The sequence below is a fragment of the Dermacentor silvarum genome, chromosome 11 (assembly GCF_013339745.2).
Source record: "Dermacentor silvarum isolate Dsil-2018 chromosome 11, BIME_Dsil_1.4, whole genome shotgun sequence".
Lineage (NCBI taxonomy): Eukaryota > Metazoa > Arthropoda > Arachnida > Ixodida > Ixodidae > Dermacentor > Dermacentor silvarum.
In genome coordinates this window covers 89,485,664-89,508,285 of record NC_051164.1, presented here as the reverse complement: position 1 = coordinate 89,508,285, position 22,622 = coordinate 89,485,664, and the positions used below count along the sequence as shown (strand labels likewise).

The 22,622-nt window shown below is 46.3% G+C and overlaps 2 protein-coding genes across 3 annotated transcripts; one reads left to right on the top strand and one right to left on the bottom strand.

The window, feature by feature from the left end:
• The first annotated feature begins 618 nt into the window (after window positions 1–618).
• LOC119432730 (store-operated calcium entry-associated regulatory factor) lies at window positions 619–18,130 on the top strand. 2 transcript variants are annotated; one of them, XM_049659148.1, is made up of 9 exons: window positions 619–837; window positions 6,074–6,252; window positions 7,512–7,622; window positions 9,635–9,675; window positions 11,428–11,723; window positions 14,987–15,092; window positions 15,981–16,084; window positions 16,148–16,186; window positions 16,844–18,130. In XM_049659148.1, the coding sequence occupies exons 1-9, from the start codon at window positions 741–743 to the stop codon at window positions 16,900–16,902; spliced, it is 1,032 nt and encodes a 343-aa protein (XP_049515105.1). In that variant the 5' UTR covers window positions 619–740; the 3' UTR covers window positions 16,903–18,130. The 2 variants fall into 2 exon arrangements, with proteins under 2 accessions (XP_049515105.1, XP_049515106.1); XM_049659149.1 differs by having other exon boundaries at window positions 17,995–18,102.
• A 1,738-nt stretch (window positions 18,131–19,868) lies between these two features.
• Window positions 19,869–22,471, bottom strand: LOC119433851 (exosome complex component RRP45). The gene is made up of 3 exons (XM_037701118.2): window positions 22,273–22,471; window positions 21,546–21,766; window positions 19,869–21,435 (listed from the first exon to the last, which is right to left on the bottom strand). Exons 2-3 carry the CDS (start codon window positions 21,723–21,725, stop codon window positions 20,314–20,316), a joined length of 1,302 nt encoding a protein of 433 aa, XP_037557046.1. The 5' UTR covers window positions 21,726–21,766; window positions 22,273–22,471; the 3' UTR covers window positions 19,869–20,313.
• Between the last annotated feature and the right edge of the window lie 151 nt (window positions 22,472–22,622).

Below are 22,622 nucleotides of genomic sequence, written 5' to 3'. Positions count from 1 at the left end.
CTACCTCTGCAATGAACCAGAATCTATTGATCACTTTTTACTATCCTGTCGGCGGTTTTCTAATCATCGACAACGATGTTTAGAAATCCCACTTCGTAATCTAGGACTGCCGTTAAGCAGTTCAGTTTTACTCTCACTTGGAGCCACGGTGTTAGGATATGGCCACGGGAATGTTTGCCGAGCCATTTATAACTTTTTATGTGACACAAAAAGATTGCCTTATTAATATTTTCCCATTGTTACGCGATTGCTTTATTTATCCTTCAATAAATTATAGCTTTAGCAAATTCAAAAAGTAAAGTCATAAAACCACAATTATGTTATTATTATTATTATTCAAAATCTACGTATTTCCTTTGCTGTATTTAATTTATTATTAAATTCATATTACTATTCCTATTCAGGCAAGGCTGACTAACTTAGTAAACACTACTAAATTCTTTTATTATTGCTTTATTTCTCATTTTGAATTACTCATTTATTTTTATTCTTATACTTATGTATTTATAAATTAATTTATTTCAAATTTCTATCATAATACCACCCGGTTCGTGGCCTATCCCCCTCAGTGGGTTGTGCCAAGTATTGAGGCATCATCATCATCATCATCATTATGACGCTGCTGAATTGCGATCCCCTTTCTAAATTGTAGAGACAGGTCACCGCTGAACCCATTCGTAAACTTAATGGGTCATCATCTCATCCGACATCCTTGATCTTCACGCGCACGCCGTGTCTGTATGTCAGCTGCCCTCCCGTCACCTTTCAAGATGCGTCACGCCGTCGCCATCGGAGCGCTCCTTTTCCTGTTTGCTCGCCCGTCAGACAGCTTGTCAGGTAAGTGTAGCCCCCTTTTGGTGTCAATGTTCTTACTGTGCAATCTTCTCGTTACTGTGGTCGCATTCAGCTCGGCCCTTAACATCTGATTAAAAGAAATTTCAGCAGTGTACAGGCAATAATGTGATCAGAACTTTGGAGGATGCTTAAGCTTCGCCTGTAAGAGTGGAACGCGACAGCATTTAAAGATCCCTGAATGTTTGTCAGGCTTCCCGGCAACTGCAGCTTTCTTTTATTGCGATAGCAATGATATGGACACTCAAAGCGGATTTCTGCCGTCGCCGCGAGGTTCCGTATGACGTCAACGGCGATGAAATCGTCGCCGTGTGCCGGACGCTGTATGTGCGAGTGAAAGAGCGCAAGGGACGCGAGCTTACACGGGGAGCGAATGCACGGCGGAGAACAAACGCGCGTTCTGCGCCGTGCTCCCTGAAGGGCTGCAGAATTAAGCGTCTCTTTCCTCCTTTACAATCGCCAGCAAACGCGACTTCTTCCGTCGCGTGAAAGGCCGTGGGGGGGACGGGAGGGAGGGGAGGCGACGTTTAGCTGCGGCACCAAATGCGTATATATAAGAAAACGTTGCGAGGCGAGAAGGTGGTAAAGACTTCCGACGCTGCTCGACGAGTGTCCCGTTCTGATCTCGTCGAAAACCTCCGAGCCGCCCCCAGAGGCCCTGGCAACAGTCACCAACGCCGCGCGCGTTCGGTGCGAACGCGGGCAAAACGGCGACGGCGCCGACAACAGTTCTGCGCGTTGCTGGTGCTGCTGCATGTCCAAGTTTATACAGCTGATAAAACTACTATCCTTACTCCGTATAGCTCTCTACTAAGTTGCTATCGCAATTGATGCTTCGCTTTTTGGGTGAAACTGCGACATTTTAGGGGCGAAGCTCCTTAGGGTCGAGCCTTGTCCCCCGTCGCGCCGTTGTAGCCACGCTACTACTCGCCGCTCCAGCTATAGGCGCAGCTGTGCTCTCTTTCTCTATCGTTCCCGACGCTCTCTCTCTCTCTCTCTCGTCCGTAGCTAGGGGCGCTGCGGTGCACAAGGGCGTTGTGCACCGGTGCAGAACAACAGCTAAAGGGAAGAGAAATGCGGCCATAATGAAACATAGGGCGCTATGGGGATACAATAGGTACGAGGTCCTCCGGGGTGTGTGGAAAGGTGTAATGGTTCCAGGGCTTACATTTGGAAATGCGGTTGTTTGCTTGAAGTCAGGAGTACAATCAGGACTCGATGGCAACCAAAGGTCAGTGCATGGGACGCCTCGCGTTGGGCGCCCACGGGAAGACCATTAATGAAGCTGTGCAGGGTGATATGGGCTGGACAAATTTTGAAGCAAGGGAGGCTCAGAGTAAAATTGATTTTGAAGGACGACTGAGGAAAATGGAAGAAAGTAGATGGAGTGCAAGAGTCTTCAGGTCTTTGTACAGGCAAAACATTCGCTCACAGTGGAGGAAAAGAACTCGGAAGCTTACCAGCAAATATGCGACCGGTATGGCCAGCAACATGGCAACAAAGAACGTCAAACGCAAAGTGAGAGGGGCAGAGACAAGGTTGTGGGTGGCGGCAATGGAAAAGAAACCTGCTACGACTAACTACCTCAAAGGAAAAAGGGAAATCAGGAAAGAAACAATTTATGATAACTCAAAGGGAAGCTCCTTACTTTTTGAAGCGAGATCAGGATGCCTTAGAATGCGCAGTTATAAAGCGAGGTACACCAAGGACGGCGCCGGATGTGCTTGCTGTGGTAAAGCTAGAGAAACGGTGGAACATGTTTTATTGGAATGTGAAGAAATCTACCCAGCTGCAAGTCTAGGCTCCTCTGACCTCCTTGAAGTCCTTGGGTTCAGGGATAGCACGGGCAAAGTAAACATGTCAGCTGTAGAGATTAGTAGGAGGCGGTTGGAGGTTTGGTGGCAGAAAAGTAGGGAGACCACAAACAACGGAGACGTACAGAAACAGAGTTCCCAGTAATGGATCAAAAGGTTGATGCCTGGAATTCTTTGTATTTGTGTGTTTCTCAAACATAAAGGTAGGGCATTAGGCAAAACAATAACAAAGAGCTTGGTGACGCAACCCACCACCCCGTTTCAAAGGGGACGCTCATAGCATCCATCCATCCAGCGTTCGTTCCCGACGCGCGCTCTCTTTCTCTCTCGTTCCCGACGCGCTCTCTCTCTCTCTCTCTCTCGTCCGTAGCTAGGGGCGCTGCGGTGCACAAGAGCGTTCGTTCCCGACCACGGTGTTCCCGACGCGCGCTCTTTCTCTCTCGCCCGTAGCTCTGCTTTACCCGAATGATCGCCCGGTGCTTCGCCCACTCATCATCATTCACGTCGTGGATATGCGGTGATTTTTTTATTGCGATAGCAATTACACGGACACTTCAACCGGATTTCTGCCATCGGCGTCGCCGTCGCCTTAAGGTTCCGTATATATTCCAAGGGCGATAAAATCGTCGCCGCGCGCCGTATGCGCGAGCGAAATAACGGAGGGCGAACTCCCCCGCGCGCTATCACGGAGAGCGAACGCACGGCGGAAAGCAAACGCGACCGTCGCGCGAAAGGCCGTGGGGTATGGGAGGGAGGGAGGGAGGGAGGCGGGGCGACGCTGTGCTCCGGCACCAAAGGCGTATCTTGCAACCGGGCGTAATGGGAACTTGCCACTCAATCTTCCACGCGAAAGCAAGAAGGCAGCGCGGGAAGGAGGAGGGGGGGAGGCAGCTTCTCCTCTGCCAACAACTTCTTCTGTGCACAACTCCTCTGCACTTTGCCCGGCGGTGGCGGTCGCCTGCACCGTCTCTTATCTCCACACGGCTCTGACCTTTGTATGCGCTGTGCATTCGCCGCTCAGTTTCCGTTGAAGCGATAGACCGCGCGAACCGTCGCCCTGCCCGCTGCGGCGACTGCGCTTGCTGCCAGCGTTTTGACAGTCGTTGTCTGCGGTCATTCAGTGTGATCTATTCATGTTTGCTTGTGCGCGCTGACACCACGATTGTTAATTCAGTTAGTAAGCGAATGTGTCCATGTTTATGCAGCCGATAAAACTACTATCACTACTCCGAATCGCTCTCTACTAATTTGCTATCACAATCGATGCTTCGCCTTTCGGGCGAAACTGCGACTTTTTAACAGCGAAGCTTTTGAAGCCAGCCGTAATTTGGAGTGCGTATCAAGAAACTACCATGAAAGAAAATAAAATAAACTTTCTTGCCGAGCGGGATTCGAGCCCGCGTACCCCCGCTCCCAAAGCGAGCATCGTAACCAGTACGCTATACAGCCACGCTTGCAGAACATGCATTTATGCGAACCATATGATTGCGTTCGAGCGTCGTCGTCTTCGTCCACAGCTGGCGCGTTCGTACGCTCGTGCTCCGCGAGGTTAAGAGGTTTTGCGCGCTATGAGAGCGAGAGAGAGACGCATTCGCGGAGCGGTTCTCCTGGAACGCGGTGTCGGCATGGGAACGCGATGTCGGCATGGGAACGCGGTGTCGGTGTTGCAAGCTGCGCTATGCAACGTGCAGTGACGGCCGTAAGTCCGAGACGCGCTAGAAAAAATTATCATCATCATGAGTAATAAGATGAAAAGTTCGCGCGCACTTCCGGAAAATGCTGGGCTGTGATCGCCCAGCTTCGCTGTTTCAAGCGTTGCGCGGGCGAATGCAAGATTAAGCGTTTTTTCTGCACCTTCTCCTCGTTGCGCCGCTGCCGAGGAGGATTTTCTGCGACATGAGGCCCTTAACGTTATGGCGTTAGAATTGTTAAAATGTGCTATAGTCACTAAAGAGAAATATTAGAAACAAGACGATGTTGTCAGAAAATCCCCTGCCCGTAGAAATTGTTTAGTGCGCAGCTCTTAAGCGCCCATTCCTGAGGCCATTCTCGGCGTAACCGAGAGAACGAACACAGCGAAGGATGAAAGATGCGAGGAGGGTGCAGCGGAACCATTAGGCGGAAAGCGGAGGAAAGGGGTATGGTGAATGTGTGAGAAGAAAAGCGTAGTGCATAAGTAAGTAGGTAAGTTTGTTCCTAGTCCCGTTTGACGCAGGGCAGGCGTTTTAGGCGCCACAGGGAAATATATATATAGTTTACGTTGTCTTGCACAGTTCACTTAGGTTTTTGGTTTGTGTACCGTCAAGCTTCACCACAATTTTTCACCACGGCGATCGATGGCTACGAGATGGCGCCAGAGTAGCGCGCGTCGTCTCGGAGGTCTGTCTGCGGCGGCTGCTGTGAATCGCGCCCACGCGTCACCCACGCGCTGCCTCTCGCGATCTCGAGTTTAGCGAGGCAGTCGCGCCACACTTCGCTCCGTTTGCAAAGTGCCGCACGAAACAGATTGTCCGCGCCAGCCGATATATCGAGAAATGAAATTTCGCATTAGTGAGTATGTATCGTAATCGCCGGTGAATTTTTGTTGTTGCACTTCGTTTAGTTTTGCTACTGAACCTTGCGCCAACAAAACAACATGTAACTTTGAAGTGTCTCATTATTCGCTTTAATAGTTGGCCACGCACAGAAGACGCAATGGAAGATATCTGAAAAGCCCAGTCGCTTTCACTATCGACGTAACACCTGGCTGCTACATATATGGCAAACAGAACACTGTACACTTACAAGAGTTCGCCCAACAAGTACGCACTGCGTTGGCGTTCAGCTACGCCGTAGGCACCCGCACGCCAAAGACTGTGAAGTGGTGCACCTATTTGCGACCAAGCAAAGATACTGCTGTGTTTGAAAATAGACTAAATCTATGAACACTATCTTTATGTTCGTCATTAAAAGAACACCGTTGCAACGAACCACGACAGCTCGGCGCGTCATGCTCGAGCAATCTCGATTTATTGCATTTATACATGCATTTACTTGCATTTAAGCCCCAGTTCCACCAAGGCGGGTAAACCGGCAGTGGCCTCTTTGAGACCGTGCTGCAGTGTCTCGTAATAACACGTGATCACCAGCAGGAGAGCGTGGCTTGGGACTCACTACTGTGTCACGCTCGTATTTGCTCTTGTTTAGGCCGTGGTCGCAATAAATGATGATCTAATTAGCATTGTGTTGCGCCTTCAAAAAACTTCCACACTGTAAGGAATCTATCGACAGCTACTTTTTAAAGCAGTAAAAGTGATACAATAAACATTTTACGTGTGTATACGCTCCTTAAAGGCTACAGGTGAATTCTCTTTGCAACTGAGTGTGAGGACGCACACACTTATTGGCTAGCGCGCTGACATCCCCAGGTGACAAAGTGATGCTGAAGGACGTACAGGTTCTCACCTTGCGCCAGGGACAGTACACCACCGGTCGCCGGTCCCACCCGGTGCCTCAGCTGAACTGTCGCGGCGGCAGCGCCGGCTGCCAGGATCAACCCGCGGTTGTTCAATGCTACAACCGGGGAAGCGACGGCCGAGACGCACAGGTGATCTTTCTTGCCATCCACACCGTTCATCAATGCACACACGGCTGGGTTATGACGTAGGCAAAATGCGTAACATGAAATTATTCTTGTGTTTTCAAACAAAGCGATAAGATTTGGCGTAAATAAACATAAGTAAGTGCATTGAAGGGGCACTGGTAAGAAAACGTTCGTGATCTGTATACAATATGCAGCCATGAACTTGCGAGCCAAATACTGATCCTTCGCGTGCAGCCCACAAGCTCGCAGAAATGCTCGCCCACTCTGTCCTGCGGCTTTCGAGGTCTGTTGTATGTAATGTCGTGGTCTGTGAGGTCACAGACTACGCGATCGCGCATAGTGCCAGCCATTAGGCGACTGTTCACGGCCATCAGTTCCTGCTGAGCGGATTTTGGTGGTGAAGTCCGGGCTGCTCCTGGGAATCATTTCGGCTCCAGAAACGCTCCCGATCTGCCATTGGAGCAGCCTTTGCTTCAAAAAAGAATTGAAAATGTCGCACCTGAAGTACTCGGAATTTGCCATCGGAATTCGCCGTATGAAAGGGGCAATAGGCATAGGCAGAGCATTGCTATCGCCACCGCCCCAGCTGAGAGGAAACTTATAGTTGAGAGGGAACGGAGAAAGTAAACGATGGGTTCTATATTCACTCTATTATTGAAGCCTTTTGAGTAATGACTTTTGTAATATGTTCGTTGAAAGGCACCGCACTCAGTCCAGTATGTTCTCTGTGTTCAAGAAAACACATCGCACGGCTCCTTGAATGAATTCGTCTATAAGCAGGCTTCCAGTAGGCCTTTCACATTGCGAACCTGAGGCTGGATTTTTTTTTTCATTGTGCGTAATTTATGGTTGCCATTGGCCGGCTGACTCCGCTAATAATATGTCGAACATCACGATTGACTGCCATTCACTCTTAAGAAATGTTCCAGCGTAAGAACGTTTTTGCTAGTTCGAGTCCTGGTGCTCCAACCATTGCAATGCGCCATCAGGACATCGGCGAGGTTCACCTCATAAGGGAAGCGGTGCCTCGCAGTGCTTGCGCAGCTGGACTTGAGAGAGCAGAGCGAGGTTAAGAACGTATCACGTGGCATCGAGAGCACGTAATTTGAAAAAAAAAATCTCTCGAATGATGCACTGAAGAGACATGAGTATACAGTCGAACGTCGGTCAGTCTAGCTTGCACAAGGTTTCTCCAACCCGCTTGGACATTGCATAAATGGTTAAATGCTAGCTCTTTAATGCCCCCTCCTGTTTATTTCCAGTGGGAATGCAAGGCCGAGATGAAGAAAACGCAGAAGTTTGGTTTGATTCAGGTTACATGCGAAGGATACGACTATCCTAAAGACGAATATGTACTGGTGGGATCTTGTGGGGTGAGTGTCTTGCGCTTTCTTGGTATTCTTTCGGGTGCGTCGAATGCTAATACGTGCAAGTACCGCATTTAGTGCCCTCAAACAGCAAACAGGGGTTCCATAGCACAAATGTGGTTCCATTTCGTAGAGATGCCTTCCACTCGATTATATGCCACTCTTATTATCATCCCCCGTCAGCGGCCAGCTGTTTCCACTCATAACGAGGGTGGAGCATTGCTCTGACCACTGACGAAGCGCGAAAAAGGAATAGCATAGGAAATGGCATCGTTCCAATATCTCGCCATTGGCCATCGCAAGCCGCTAATGAACCAATTTGGCTACAGACTAAACAGTAAATTCTGGAGCTTTACGTGCCAAAACCACGATCGTACTGTGAGGCACGCTGTAGTGGGGTCTGACTCCGGATTAATTTCGACCACCTGGGCTTCTCTGACGTGCACCCACAGCACGGCACGCGCATGTTTTTTTGCATTTCGCCGCCATCGAAATGCGGCCGCCGCGGCCGGGATTCGATCCCGCGACCTCGTGCTGCAACGTCAAAGCCACTAAACAACCATGCACGGCGGGTCCAATATGTCTATCAGGGTTCTGAAGAATGTCTGCTTTAACTTCGTATTCTCACTGTCTCGCAAAGCGTAGGCGACAAGCAAGGGGAAAAAAAACGATGTTTTATATCTCCCGCCTTGGCCACGAGTGGTGCTGGCTAGTTCTCAGGGCTAACCTTGTACACATACTCGTTTTCCCATAAAAGTATAACTGTGCGCACTGGAAATGTTGGTCTTAAAATTTGAAGTTTTACTTAGGCAGTGCAGAGATCACTACAGGAGCTGCTGAAAATGTCCACCATCGGCTTAGAAGACATGTATGCACGCGCAAGGCTGCCCAATGTTAAACACTTTGTGGCTGAGGGTTGCTGGAGTTACCTGTGTAATCTGCTGGGCAATGCTGTCTTTAGCTCCTGCAGTGTGTGCGGATTGTTCTCGTACACCCGTCCTTTGAGTGCAACCCGCAGACGTTATCAGACGAACTACGTGTCTCGCGCTGTGAGATCGCACGTGAAACTGCGATGTCATTCACGATTAATTATTGTCATATTTTTTTTAAACTTTCTAACTGCACAGTTACTTTTCGGACGCCCAGTACTCACAAACCCAAGAAAGTTGACGAGAGTATTGTCGGCGCCGTTTTAGTGCTACGGCACCGCACGCGTAATGCAAATGACGTGGGCTTGGCACTAGCACGCCGCAAATTGTCTTTTCGTTCACTTTCATTTCCTTTTGCGTTAATTTTTCTAGATTTAAACGAACAGTTAGTTTCCCCTATGCTTTCCCTGGCTTCATTAACTGTTTACTTCAAATGGTTGTAACTAAAAAAAAACATCAAGCCCCTCGGTTTTCCACTCTCTTCTGGCTATATGCACTTAGTGTATATTAGTCTATAGTTAGCTATACAAAGCCTATTTATTTCGATAGCAATTATCTAAATGGACACCCTATAGCTAACTTTAGCCGCCACCGTCGGTGTGAGGTTCCGTATAAAGTCGAAGGGCAGTAAGATTCCATCGCGCCCCGCACGTCGTACGATGTGGGGGGGAGAGGGTGAGCCTATAGTAGGATGATGGCTTGATGCGCGCCAAATGTTAGATGTCACGTGACAAGGCGCGCGCCTCTTTCTCTAGCCCAGCCGTGCGCTTACCCGTACACTATCTTGGAGGCATAATCTCCATCGCAAAGCCTGGGCGAGCCGAGATGGCCGGTTGCTGTGGGCGCGCTGCCTTTGCGCGCGCCGAGTGCTGGAGGTCGCCTAATGTCAACTTTCGGAGACGCTTTGAAGAGAGACACCATGCTCGCGAATTAATTAGCAAGCGAATGTTTACTGCAATTTATACGGCCCATAAAAGTACGAACTTTGTTGTAGTTCCCAATACCTTGCTATATACGTATATCGCTATCAATGCTTCGCCTTTCGGGCGAAACTGCTACTTTTATTTGCTTTCTCACGTTCTCTAACAGCTCGAGTACTACCTGGAGAGAACAGAGCATGGCGGTGGCTCGTAAGTTATAGTTGTTATTTTCTATATGGGCTTTAATTTGGGGAAGGGGGGGGGGCGCTCCTACTTACACCACGGGCATTCTCGTAACCAACCGGGCCTCTGACACAGACTTCACGGTTAGCAGTGAGAGAAACCTCATTACTATACAGTGTCCTTTAGAGGTGAATTCACGTCAGGAAAAAAAAAGAAAAAAAAAACGGCAGTCGTTATAAACGCGGCATTCGTGCCAATACTATGAAGCATTCGAAACGGGTGCGCCCAGCTGTGTTGCGTTTTCCTCTTTAACCAGGTTGATATTTATGCAAATACGCGCTCACGCTTTTAGCCACGCACAACCATGCCACATTTATTGTTTGTTTGCTATATAGGAAGAATAAAGAAATGCGATTCACCCATTTCGAAAAAAAAAAAGCAATCGCCGTACGTTCTTGTAATTGCGACGCAAGCACGCCGGAAATCTTAGCTTTGAGGTCAAGCACAAACATAGTAAGTCATTCAGAGATTTGAAATTCAAGAAGACGGAAGCCATTGGCACGTCACACATTATATATGTTAAATTAGATATTAACTTTGCGAACCCACAAATGCCCTCTTGATGTTTCCGTGGGTGTTCAAAATTCGATAAGTTGTCAAGACCTGGAGAACTGTTGCTGTTGCAATTTATCATTTAACAGATCGACTATAGTAACAGACAAGTCGAAGCACTAAAGACATATGATAACCCAACCGTTAATCAAAATAAAGATGCAGGTCTTGAAACTAGGGTGTCGAAACGAAATGTTTTTCGTTCTGGTTTTAGTTTCGTTCCACTGAAAAAATGTTCCGTTCCGGTTCGGCTCCGGAACGGAAAAAAAAAAATGAAAATTATCCGTAACGGTTTATAACGGTTTTGGTTCTCATACAAAAATTTTCAAGCGAAGTAACGATAAAAATGTAGTATTTATTTTTCTCAATAATTTGGAATTACCTTTCTCAATATTTATGTTTCTCAATATATTTCTCGAATATCTTTCAATATATTTGTCTATGCGCACTGTAACCGTTTTGCGCGTGGTTTGAGAAGGTAGCGAGAATGTGATGCAGCTGACGACAAGGGCTTGCACTAGTCTCGTCCTCGGTGCACCCGAGCTTGCTTCGCGCTATTCAGGCTATTGTGAATGATCTCAGAAGCAGCACGTCATCGAGTGTACTCACCGAAATGCGAGACCGCTGTTCCGATAAAGCAAACTTAAACGAACATAAACGAACGAGAAATCTTCGGTAACAAACCATTGTACCCGTAGAAAATGAAACGATGAGCTCTTCGGCGCGCAAGCCCTGGGTTTTTCCTACGACGCCGATCTAATAGTGCTACAGTGTACTACAGTACACTGTACTAGGGCACCGAGCGGCAGGCTTAGATTAGTGGAGCGCTGGACCGGCTATCGCTCGCACTATCGCTGCCTGAGATACGCGGCTTATGCGGACCCCTGAGATATGCACTAATTCTCACGTTGCCTGACGTCAGTTGTTGCGGATTGCCGACTTCCCCCTTGAACCAAAAACCGATCAAAAATACTTCGGTTTCACTCCGGAACCAAATAATATATAACGTTTTGGATACGTTTTCGTTCCGATCAATATTATCGTTCTTTTTTTTTCGTTTTCGGTTTTTGTTCCGTTCCGACACACTGCTTGGAACACTACAAATTGGCGCTCTGCGGTAAGGAAGGGAATAGAGAATCGTGGCGTTTTTTTGTTTTGATTTTTCAGAAGTGGGCAGCACAGACACAATGGATATCCCCGCTACACCAGTGCATTTTCGTCCTTCTCGAATGCCATCTTTTTCGTTCTCGTTGCACTTGGTGCCTGCGTTTTCTGCCTGTGTTGCGTGGCCCTGTGTGCGGAAGACACCCGTGGTCACCTCCAATGGCGTTCAGCGCACAGTGCTGGCTACCGACCGTTCATAATCCGACAAAGAGCTGTCCCCAGTGCACCGCCTCCTGATTACGGCCTGTACGACGCCCCTCCGTCTTACTCAGCCAGCCAATATCCGTACACAAACTACGGTAAGGGCACATTGGAGAGCTTTGACCTATCTGCGAACGTATTACAGTTTACAGAATACCGAAACACTGGATACGAAAACTGCAGATTACGATGATCGTTTAATATTTCTACTGCATCCCCTTCGAAACGTGGCGGCAACAAATAGCCACCTATAGCTTGCTTGAACTAATCAGGTGCTGTATCCTCTTAAGTCCCCTTGTACAATACATTGCACATTGCCTTCAACACGTTTTTCGAAATTCACTCGGAAGAGATTACGCAAAATATTCATTCTGGCCGGGTATGAAGTACGGCGCATGTGTAACTGTAAAGAAGTGATTTTCTCATATTCTTGTCATCCGCTTTCGAGAAATTTGATACAAAATTAATCTATACCTCTGTGTCGTCCCAGACGGCCGAAAGCAATCTTGAGGTGCGCTTCGAAGTCAGCGAGATTGTGTGAAGATACCGGATGCGGCGGCAACATGTGAATGCATTATGCACTACACGCAGTTCCATCTTCATCTCTGCGTTTAAGCAATCTATTCTCCCCCAAGTCGTGTTAATGTTCACAAGCACTCCCTTTTTCCATCCGCCATTTCCCAGTGGAACAAGTTAACTAACGATATTGTGTGTTGCGATAACATCGACTCTTTTATTAACCGCATTCAATGTATTGACTTCTCACCATGATTTTTTTTCATTACATTTCTGTATGACTTCTGTATGACATTCTCTGTATCGACTTTTCCCCATGATGTTTTAATCATTACATTTCTGTACCACTCCTGCACGGGCCGTAAAGGGCCTGCAGTATATTCAAATAAAATAATATAAAAAATGCAGTTTTATTGCGATAGCAATTATATGGACACTTCAACCGGATTTCTGCCGTCGCCGTCGCCGTGAGGTTCCGTATAGATTCCAAGGGCGATAAAACCGTCGCCGCGCGCAGTATGCGCGAGTGAAAGCGCGCGGGGCAAGCGCGCTATCACGGAGATCGAACGCACGGCGGAAAGCAAACGCGACCGTCGCGCGAAAGGCCGTGGGGGCATGGGAGAGAGGGAGACGGGGCGACGCTGTGCTGCTTCACCAAATGCTTATCTTGCAACCGGGCGCAAGGGGAACTGGCCACTCAATTTCCCACGCGAAAGCAAGAAAGCGGGAAGGCAGCGCGGGAGGGAGGGGGGGGGGCAGCTTCTCCTCTGCACAACTCCTCTGCACTTTGTCCGGCGCGTCTCTTATCTCCACACGGCTCTGACCTTTGAATGCGCTGTGCATTCGCCGCTCAGTTTCCGTTGAAGCGATTGACCGCGCGAACAATTCGCCCGCTGCGGCGGCTGCGCTTGCTGCCAGCGTTTTGACAGTCGTTGTCTGCGGTCATTCGGTGTGATCTATTCTTGTTTGCTTGTGCGCGCTGACACCACGCTTGTTAATTCAGTTAGTCCAAATGTGTCCAAGTTTATGCAGCCGATAAAACTACTATCCCTACTCCGAATAGCTCTCTACTATAATTTGCTATCGCAATTGATGCTTCGCCTTTCGGGCGAAACTGCGACTTTTTTTTTTTTTTGCTTTTGCTTTTGAGGAAACAGTTCTTCGCTTGGACGTTGCTCTCGTTTTCCTGCACTTAGGACGCCAGTTTTTCACCGTCTTGTTTTTTACCATAGCAAGCATGAGGAGATGATGGAGAAAGCTTTTTTTTTTTTTTCATGTACATGGATACGCAGCTTTTAGCATCTAACCGTGGTACTTAAATTTTTAAAATTGTTTAAAAGTTCATAACAGTAGACAATAAGAACCATGTCTCATGTGGCACATTGCAGACGGAGCGAAGCGTTGGAAAACAGCACAACGATAGCGGCGAGCAGATTCGGCGATCGTCGAAAATCTGATCTGCAGGTCGAGCGCATCGGCTTTTACAAATGACTCGTCGAAGGTTCCAATGCAATCGCTGGTGCCCGCGTGGCTTCCAGAAAGCACTACACAATTCGCGTCGCGTATAAAATCATATTACAAAAAGCTTTCGTCACAACAGCCAACGCATAGAACAATCGATAACATTCGCGAAACTTCTGATAGATGCAGGTGCGTTGCGCGTCGAGTGAGGACGTTTAACATGCGATGAAAAGCAGTGACCGAAGAAAGATAAAAAGCGAACAGACGACGTGCGGTACTCTGCCGCCATCTCGTAGTAATCGTCGGCACTACGCTTTTATCTTTCACCCTTCGTGCTCGTTCGCTCGTTTACGTTGCCGACGCTGGCCGCAGGAACGGGCCATTAAAGGGGCCCTGAACCACCTCTCGGACTTTGTGAAATAACATGGTCCGCGGGTAGCATACGCTGCTGTGAACATCTCAACGAAGTTTTGCTGTCGTACGCGGTGCATGGAGCTGGCAAGCGGAGCGCAAAGTCACATTTTTTTTTTTTCTCAAACGCTCTCGTTTCAAGAGAAGCCATGATCATCTGTTTTCTGGGTGCTTTATTTCGTAGTAAAGCGCATTCCCATATGGTCGCTGCGGTCGGCTACACCTAGGCCGCCGCAGGTGCCGCCACGAGTCCACGCGCACTGCGGCTTGCTGAGGACAACCACGTTTGGCTTACCGCGTCGAGCGTAGGCACCAAAATCGGAAGTCGTGGCGTGTACGTTAACATCCAGAATTAAATTTGCACTGCGCGCCACGGTGACATTTCGAAGGCGGATCGTTGTGGCGCCGCCCCACTCCGCCGTAGCCTTCACAGTGCAAGACATTGAAGAAGGAAAGGGAGCACAGCGGAGACCGTGTTTGATTGCCAATAACTCCGCTTCTGCTTAACGCATTGAAGTACTTTTTGCGGCAAAGTATTTCTAAAATAGCCTACCTTCGCTTCGAATGCCTTCCTCCACTTCAACAAAAAGGTGTTCAGCGCCCCTTTAAGAGCTGTGCTATAAATGTCAGTGGTTGTTTACAGGCCTGAGAATTCACCATCACACTCAGTTCTCAGCTGTCCACCTGCCACAAGAAAGCTTGAGGTCACGAGGGGACCAATTCAACGATCTCTTAATTCATAAAGACTGATTGTCAGTGGCCTGACGTCTGTGCTAGTAAATGATCGCTGTTATAATATGGTGACACCTGGTCTTAAAACTGCCTTTAATGTAAAACGACTCACAGCAACTCATATCCTTTGTATCCTTCAATGAGGGCGCAGAATGAGTCCTGTCATTCGGAATACAAATACTATACCCCCAGACACAATGTGCAGCTTCTTGGTGTATGTCTTGTCGCATCAACTTGGCAGGGTGCGCTCGAGGATTTCGGCCCGCAAGCACATCAGAAGGACCTGGCTTCTGGACTGGTGCAGCTACAGGAGGCCTACTAGGCTATTTGTACGGAAATAGGGGCTGGTAAGTTGAAAAATTCCAATTAGCATGTTACGATTGCAATCCCATTCCCGAAATACAGTGGTACAAGCACTTTATTTTATTTTTTTCAACTCGCCAACAAGTTCATTACGCCCATCAGTATAATTCTACAAAAGATCCGACCCACATATTACCCCATCTCATCAGCATAACATTTCATACCCCATCTAGGCATCCACACCTCATCCAACTGGCTGGATTACTTTTTACCTCTATGGGGTGATAATTTTTAAGTTTTATGGAATTTTCAAAAATCTCCTGTGGCAGATGGCGTAATTCTTGTCCTTGAGCTGGATTATATGAAGAGGCGGACATTACTAGCACGAGAAATAGAAACACATGTTTACCTAATTAACGAAAATTAATTAGCTGTTTAATTAATTACTTTATGGTGTATATCGCAATTTACGAATTGTAACCATTGAGCTTGCAAGACGTATCCACTTGAAATGAATTTCCAGGATGATACCAGTTTCAAGATATTATTTTCCAAAGTGTGGGATGAAATACCATGAGCGGAGTTTACAGCAATTTATGCAGCTTGTATAACGACCAGCCTTACTTCGTATCGTTTTAATAAATTGCTATCGTAATCAATAGATGCATCGCCTGTTGGGTGAAACTGACTTTTTTCTCGTTTGTCAAGATCGCGAAATCAAAATTTTCTGACAATCAATAATTAGAATGAATTTTTTCTTCCAAGTGCAAGGAATTTTATTTTAATTCGCTTAGCTGTGAGAGAAACAATTTCTACGTCTTATGTAATGTATTGCAATATATAGAAAAGTCTGAGTCGGGAAAATTAGGTGTTAATTTGTTATCTTCGATGAATAACAGTACTCACTCCTGGTGTATTGACAATTCTTTCAGCGACAGAGGCGAAAGGACAGTGCATGCTGCTCCCATCGAAAGAACTTTTGAGCCGGCGTCATCCCTTGGAAACAGTTCGTCGAATGAGGAATACACAGCTACTGGTATGGTCACAAAAAATTTTGTAGAGAAATATTTGTAAGTTTTTTTTTTTTTTTACTTTGCAGATGTCAGTAGCGTGTTGAGCGACGTGATTACATCTACTGGTAAGGGTATGATATATGTACTACAAATGAAGTTGCGTAACAGTGAATGTATTTTGTTTCACAAGCAGAATGTAATTTATGATAACATGAGTTCAGCTTGCAAGCATTTGAATGGACGTCAAAGAAAAATATTAACTTAGGGTATCTCGAACAAAACATTTAGTTGAAACTTGCCTAATCAAAATGTCGCACAGCTTCATGTTTGCAAAAAAAAAAAAATATGCTTCTTTCAATACCTGGAAAACGCTTTCATTGCCATTTGTATATTTGTACATATTGCTGTCCTAGTTCAATGTTTATGTAGGAGCAGTGAGTAGCTTCTTGAACTGCTGTAATGCTGCATTCTGTGTATATTTCCCAATGGACCCTGCATTAGCTGATAAGGCTATTGATCAAATCACTATTGGGTACTTTTAATATTTGTTATATCTAATAAAAATTAGTAGGAAGCATAAACAGAGTTTGAGGAAAACAAATATACTGCGCAAGATTCAAACAAGGATGAAGTGAGGGACGTGGACAATCGCTGCAGTTTCACAAACAGAAGCAGTGGCTGAATTTTAAGATAGCAAAGGAATCTTGGCTTGTTAAAAAATAGGAACTAAACGACGTAAACGGGGACGACAGCTGGCGATGAGAAATATTTTTTTATTTCAGAAACTGCCCACTGTGACATCACGGATTGCAACACCATCTTTCTGAAGCTTGTCAATTAAAAAAACAGAGCTATGCCAGGTTAAACAGTAAAACACAAAATTGGTCCATCGTGCACAAAACAAATATAAATACAAAATGCTACATATGTGACGTCATACATTTACACAACAAATTAACTATCACATGAAACTTATTCATCCACGCAACATAGGCTGCACCTCGTAATTGTAACTACACTAGCGACCCTTTTTGGGGGAGTAAAATACTTCACTGCTGTTTTTAATCTTCCATAACCCATAATGGAGCACGTTCAGTCAGCAGGAATACGAAGACTCGATAATGGAGTTAAGTATATAATAAACCGTCACTCCCGCATAAAGGAGTTGCCGAGACACCATGTTTTTTTGTTTTTTTTTTTTGAAGGGCATGCTTAAGAATTTCTCTTGAGGGCGTAACTCTGCCTCAAAATAATCATCAGCCTAGCGTGAATTTTTTCATGATAGGAAGTTACTGTGGCAAAGATAACGCAGACGAGATTTACGATTATTGCGATACAAATTTGCACACTAAACAGCAAAAACAATAGACTCTAATTTCCAAAGACATTTGCACAATTATTCCAAACTGAGCATGTTTCATCCCACTGTATCAGCAAGCGAGTCCGTTGTGTGGGACCACGCTCAGAAGCAGTGAGCACCTCGAGCTTCCATTAGTTATTATTAATGCGAATAGCATTCTTGGCATACTTAGACCAGTTTTCTTTCTAGATAAGCTGTCTTCATATCCCAGCAAAAACATGGCCGTTCAAACCTCTTTGACGCCAACTTGGGTAACTGTGTATGTGCGACTGGGTGTGCACGGAGTTTATGGTGGCCTAGCCGAAGGCCCAGCATGTCCATAGGGAACCTCGAGAGAGGAGCCCGACCATAGTACACGCCTTAGATGAGGCATTTCGGCTATTCGCAGACTTAGATAGTCATCTCAGATGGGTTCCGCCCGATCTTGTTTATTTTTCCGACATTCCAAAGAATGCTCTGGCAAGCAAGTGTAATTGACATTAACATGCCCAGCGTTTCCTGTGATTGGACATATCAGAATGCTCGAAGCAAGCAGAACTCATACGTCACCTTTTTCTTGTTTCTTCGTTTCAGGCTTTGGCGGAACCGACAGGAGGTAGTTGTGAAATGCGTCGTTCCGGCTTGGCGAATAAAAATTAGCAGCGCATCAGAATTCAAATTACCGTATCATTTACCATAACCATTTAAAACAGTCACAGTAGGGAAAACAATGCGATAAACATGTGATGCGATGCCGAAAGGTATGTTGGAAATGCGATTGATTTTGATAGCCATATAAGTGTTGTTTCTCAAAGCAAAGCATGCATGCACCTCAACAATGCCCTGACATTATGAACTAGAGGCAAGTGTCATCAAGTGCATATATCTAAGGAAACATACCGAACAAGTGTCGCATTTGCACAACTATGATTGCTCGTAATAGTGTCATCGTGGTTTCACTATAGCGAACCGGAGAAGCTGCGCATTGATGTGATCTGATTATTTTCATCTTATCTCCAACAGCATAGTTGAGAGCACAGTTCAGGCTACAAGCATTTCATTGATAAGATGGTCACATGAACGTCATCGGGGACGACTTAAAATTTTTGTTGGTATTTGGGCAGCGCTCACGAAAATAAACGGGGATATTAGAAAAAGAAGAAATTGCAACATCAAGAGGAAAAAAAAGCACAAGCGCGTGATGCCGTTGGGGGGAGGGGGTGATGCATTATGGTGGCGTAAGCCAGGCAATAAACAATGCCTCATCAAGTGAGTGTGGGTATATTGTAGAAAAAAAAAAACTTAGTGATGACATCCTGAGACATCTGTGCATGTAGCACTAAGGGTACGCAACATATCATTGCAAGAACAACAGTAGCAAGCTTCTTTCACCTCATCAGCCAGCAATCGCTACAAATATATGCACTTAAATATATGAGCATTAAAAAATTAGCACCTCCATGATTTAGGGCACATTGACCTTAGTGCCATTTTCTAGTATTCTGTGCACGTCTACCTTCGTGGGGAGAAAATATTTTATCAAAGACTACAACAAGCATTATTTATCATTGATCACAGCAGCACATGCAAGACGAGACAGAAAAGAAGTTAGATCCACCACTGCAATCCCAACTTAATTTATTATTATCAAAGCTTTAGCGACCAACTGCCCTGAGAAGTAATTGAAGCATTTAATGGAAGACAAAGCAACACACACATTAGCCATCTGATATGCTAGGAAAATGCAGAAGCTTTTCTGGCTGAGGAGTATAGTGAGGTGACCCCCTGATTGGATTCTTTTGTTTTTTCATAATTGGAATCACTGTACCGGTATATGTTTGTTCGTTGATATGTATATAAATGTTCACTTTCAGATAAACTTTTTAGTATGCGAGTGTAGCATTGGATCACCTCCCTTTCTTCAGTTTCTTCTCTTGGATATGCTGCATCAAAGATGAAGCATTGCCAATTGACCAAATGCTGATCCGACTGAACGACTTCTTTTAAACTTGCCTGACCATGATTAACTACAATGAATTGTGTTTGAGTCAGCCCTACAAGCATCCATTCCAAAAAAATTATGGGGTTTTACGTGCCAAAACCATGATCTGATTATGAGGCACGCCGTAGTGGGGGACTCCGGAAATTTCGACCACCTGGGGTTCTTTAACGTGCACCTAAATCTAAGTACACGGGTGTTTTCGCATTTCGCCCCCATCGAAATGCAGCCGCCGTGGCCGAGATTCGACCTCGTGCTCAGCGGCCAAACACCATAGCCACTGAGCAACCGCGGCGGGTAAGCATCCATTCCAATAGCCTGGTTGGGACTGCTGTGCACAACAGCAATAGAAATCATTCTGTGACTCTGAGCACCATGCATTTGATGTATAAAAAATAATATGCATTAATACCACAGCTAAATGGAAGAAGCCCTTTTCTACAGAAAACTCAGGGCATGCCACATATCAGGGCATGCCACATTTTATTGTTTCCAAACATGAGCAATTTCAAGTTCCTTTCAGGTTCCACAACCAAACATAAATGCACATGCATTGGTGCGCAACATCTCCCATCATTCCATATTCACAAATGCCAATAATGGCTTGCAGAGGGCATACTAACAAATATATAAAAATTTTCATAACCTAAACTGGCCATCTATTGACTTACCTCTACCGCTATGCAAGTGGCAAGCAGATTACCATGTTCTAATCCAATGTCACACTCTAAGTGAATCCTTAATTTGATTTGGTGTGTGCTGCTTAAAAACTTATCGTCAATTTTCTGTCCATGCCTAAAACAGCCACACACGCAAGGACAATATAAAAACCCTACCCTGCCATTTAGATGCCACTAAGAATAAGACCTGTTGCATGGCGCACAAACACACACACACACACACCTGGCATGCATTCAAAATGGAGTCTTTGGATACCACCCACGAGAAGAACCGCCCTCGGCAGCCTCAGCAGTGCTTTCCATTTGTTGTGCAGTCCTTGTATTCGCATTGGTGTCTTCAGGTTGAAGTACAATAACCTCTTCCTCCTCACTGCTGTCGCTTCCATCTTCTGCCACTTGTAGCGAAGGTCCTCTCCTCTTTCTACTACCTTTTCCTGCACTTTTGCCTGCACGATCGGAATGCTCCAAGACACCCCATCTGCTAGGACCACCTTTTCCAATCACTGCCGTCCCTAAACCTTCCAAGAACACCTTGGCTTTGGATACAACCTCCGGTGTCTTGATTGCTGCGGTTGTTCTTTCAGCAGGGGGTTCCTGTAGCTCTACATCATCAATTTCTATGCTTTCTGGCTCCAACATAGTTGTCAGGTGTTCATCCTCATCAACTTCAAGGGCAGCGGCAAAACCAACCCTCCTGTTCTTCATTCTACCTTCTTCATCCTTGGCAATTTCAGCTTTAATCTTCGCAGCAAGTGTCTTGGCACGCACCGAGGCCAGTCTGGAACAGAGCAACACCAAATCCCTGCGAACAGTGCAACCATGCTGATGCAACAAACAGATCTCTTCATGGGCATTTGCAGCGATAGACAAAAGACCCTCGGCAATCCGTTCTTCCAGATCGGTAGGGTCAATGAGCACGGTTTTTCCGTCATCATAGAAGGCAAAGCACACAAGGAAAGGATAGTGGTGTAGGTGCAGGGGAACTGGTTCACGATCCCTTGGGTTGTGGATAGTCACTTCTGTCCCAATGACAGTTACATCAGGCCTACGAAAGTGCATGAGCGCGCCAATCGTTGCTATGCCAGCACATTCAACAATGTTACCCTGATGGTTTAACACTTGCGCATCGACCCGAAGTGCCCACACCTTCTCACCAGACACCACGCACAGAGACTCGAGATCAATGCACTGAGAGTCGCGAATGCAGCGCTCCAAGAGGCGAGCAACCTCAACACCATAGTCACCAAGTCGACCTGCTTCAAAGTGTGGCGCTGCCATTGGTGACAGTTCGAGGTTCACAAAGAGTTCTCCTTCCGTGGGCCTTCCAGGTTTGGGTACTATAATTTCAGCAGACACCTGCGTAGCAGTTGTAGAAAGTTTGATTACGTTCAACAACGCGGGCTCGATATAACTTATCTGTCATGTTGAAAAAGAAGCAACATCGATCAACAACCGGCTGCTCTTACCTGCACCAGCACCTTGGTGTCGCCGAGCGAGGCAACACAGCATCCCCTGTCGAGGCCAAAGGAGACTCGCACGTTTCTGCTCTCCTTGGAAGTCCGGTGGTCGACACGCTTGTCTTCCGAGACTGCGGTCTTGATGAAGTCGCGTTCACAGTTGGAAAGCAAGTCGACGTTCGACAGCATCGTGACTTCTGGACGTGTGTCGTGGTAAATTTGTCACGTACCTGAGAAATGGAAATCCTGTTGATTACTTTGATTGCAAATGACAATAAAATCTACGTCAGCAGACCGCTAGCATCGCACTTTGCGCGTAATTAAGGTGGCAAATACGGTTGGAGTAAGTGTTCCGCTACGCATACGATACGGCTCAGATACGATACCAACCAACGGCAGCTGCAAGTATACAAGCAGGTTCCTTTACTTTTGTAGCGCGGAAACGGGTTTTTACAGCAGTCTGCAGATACCCGCCTTCGAAGACACTGAATCCGAGTCACAGGCCGCAGACTTATGACAAGCGTTTTTCAATTACGTATCGAATAACATTGAATAATTGACATGATACCCTTAGGATGTGAAGATCTGTAGTCCGTTCCGAGCGAACGGCTGTTGCGAACGGCTGTTTACAGCCGTTCGCTCGGAACTGACTATCGGCTTTCCGCTTCAAAAATTGGTTTCGACAATGAAGGCACACGTTCACGAAATTATGACCATAAGGCACTGTTCGCCTTACCAAACACTTATCACGAGCTCTCTTGATAAAGCGGCAGATCGGGCTGCTTGGCAGGCGTCAACGACGCCTTTGAACGCGATCAACGAGTAGAAAAGATGCACGTTTATAATGTCGCAAAGACCACATGGGCATCACGTTTTTTGAAAGCACATAGCAACGAAGGCGTCCATTTGCAGCAAATAGACCTATGTGGACATATGGCACCACTATGGCGCTAGTTACCTTCTCTCATGACATCCCTACGCTAGAGCATCGTAGCTAGTGATCATCATCACGAAGGCCTCTATTACCCCTGTCTTGCGCTAGCTGATTCCAACTTGCACCTGCAAATTTCCTAACAGTACACACTA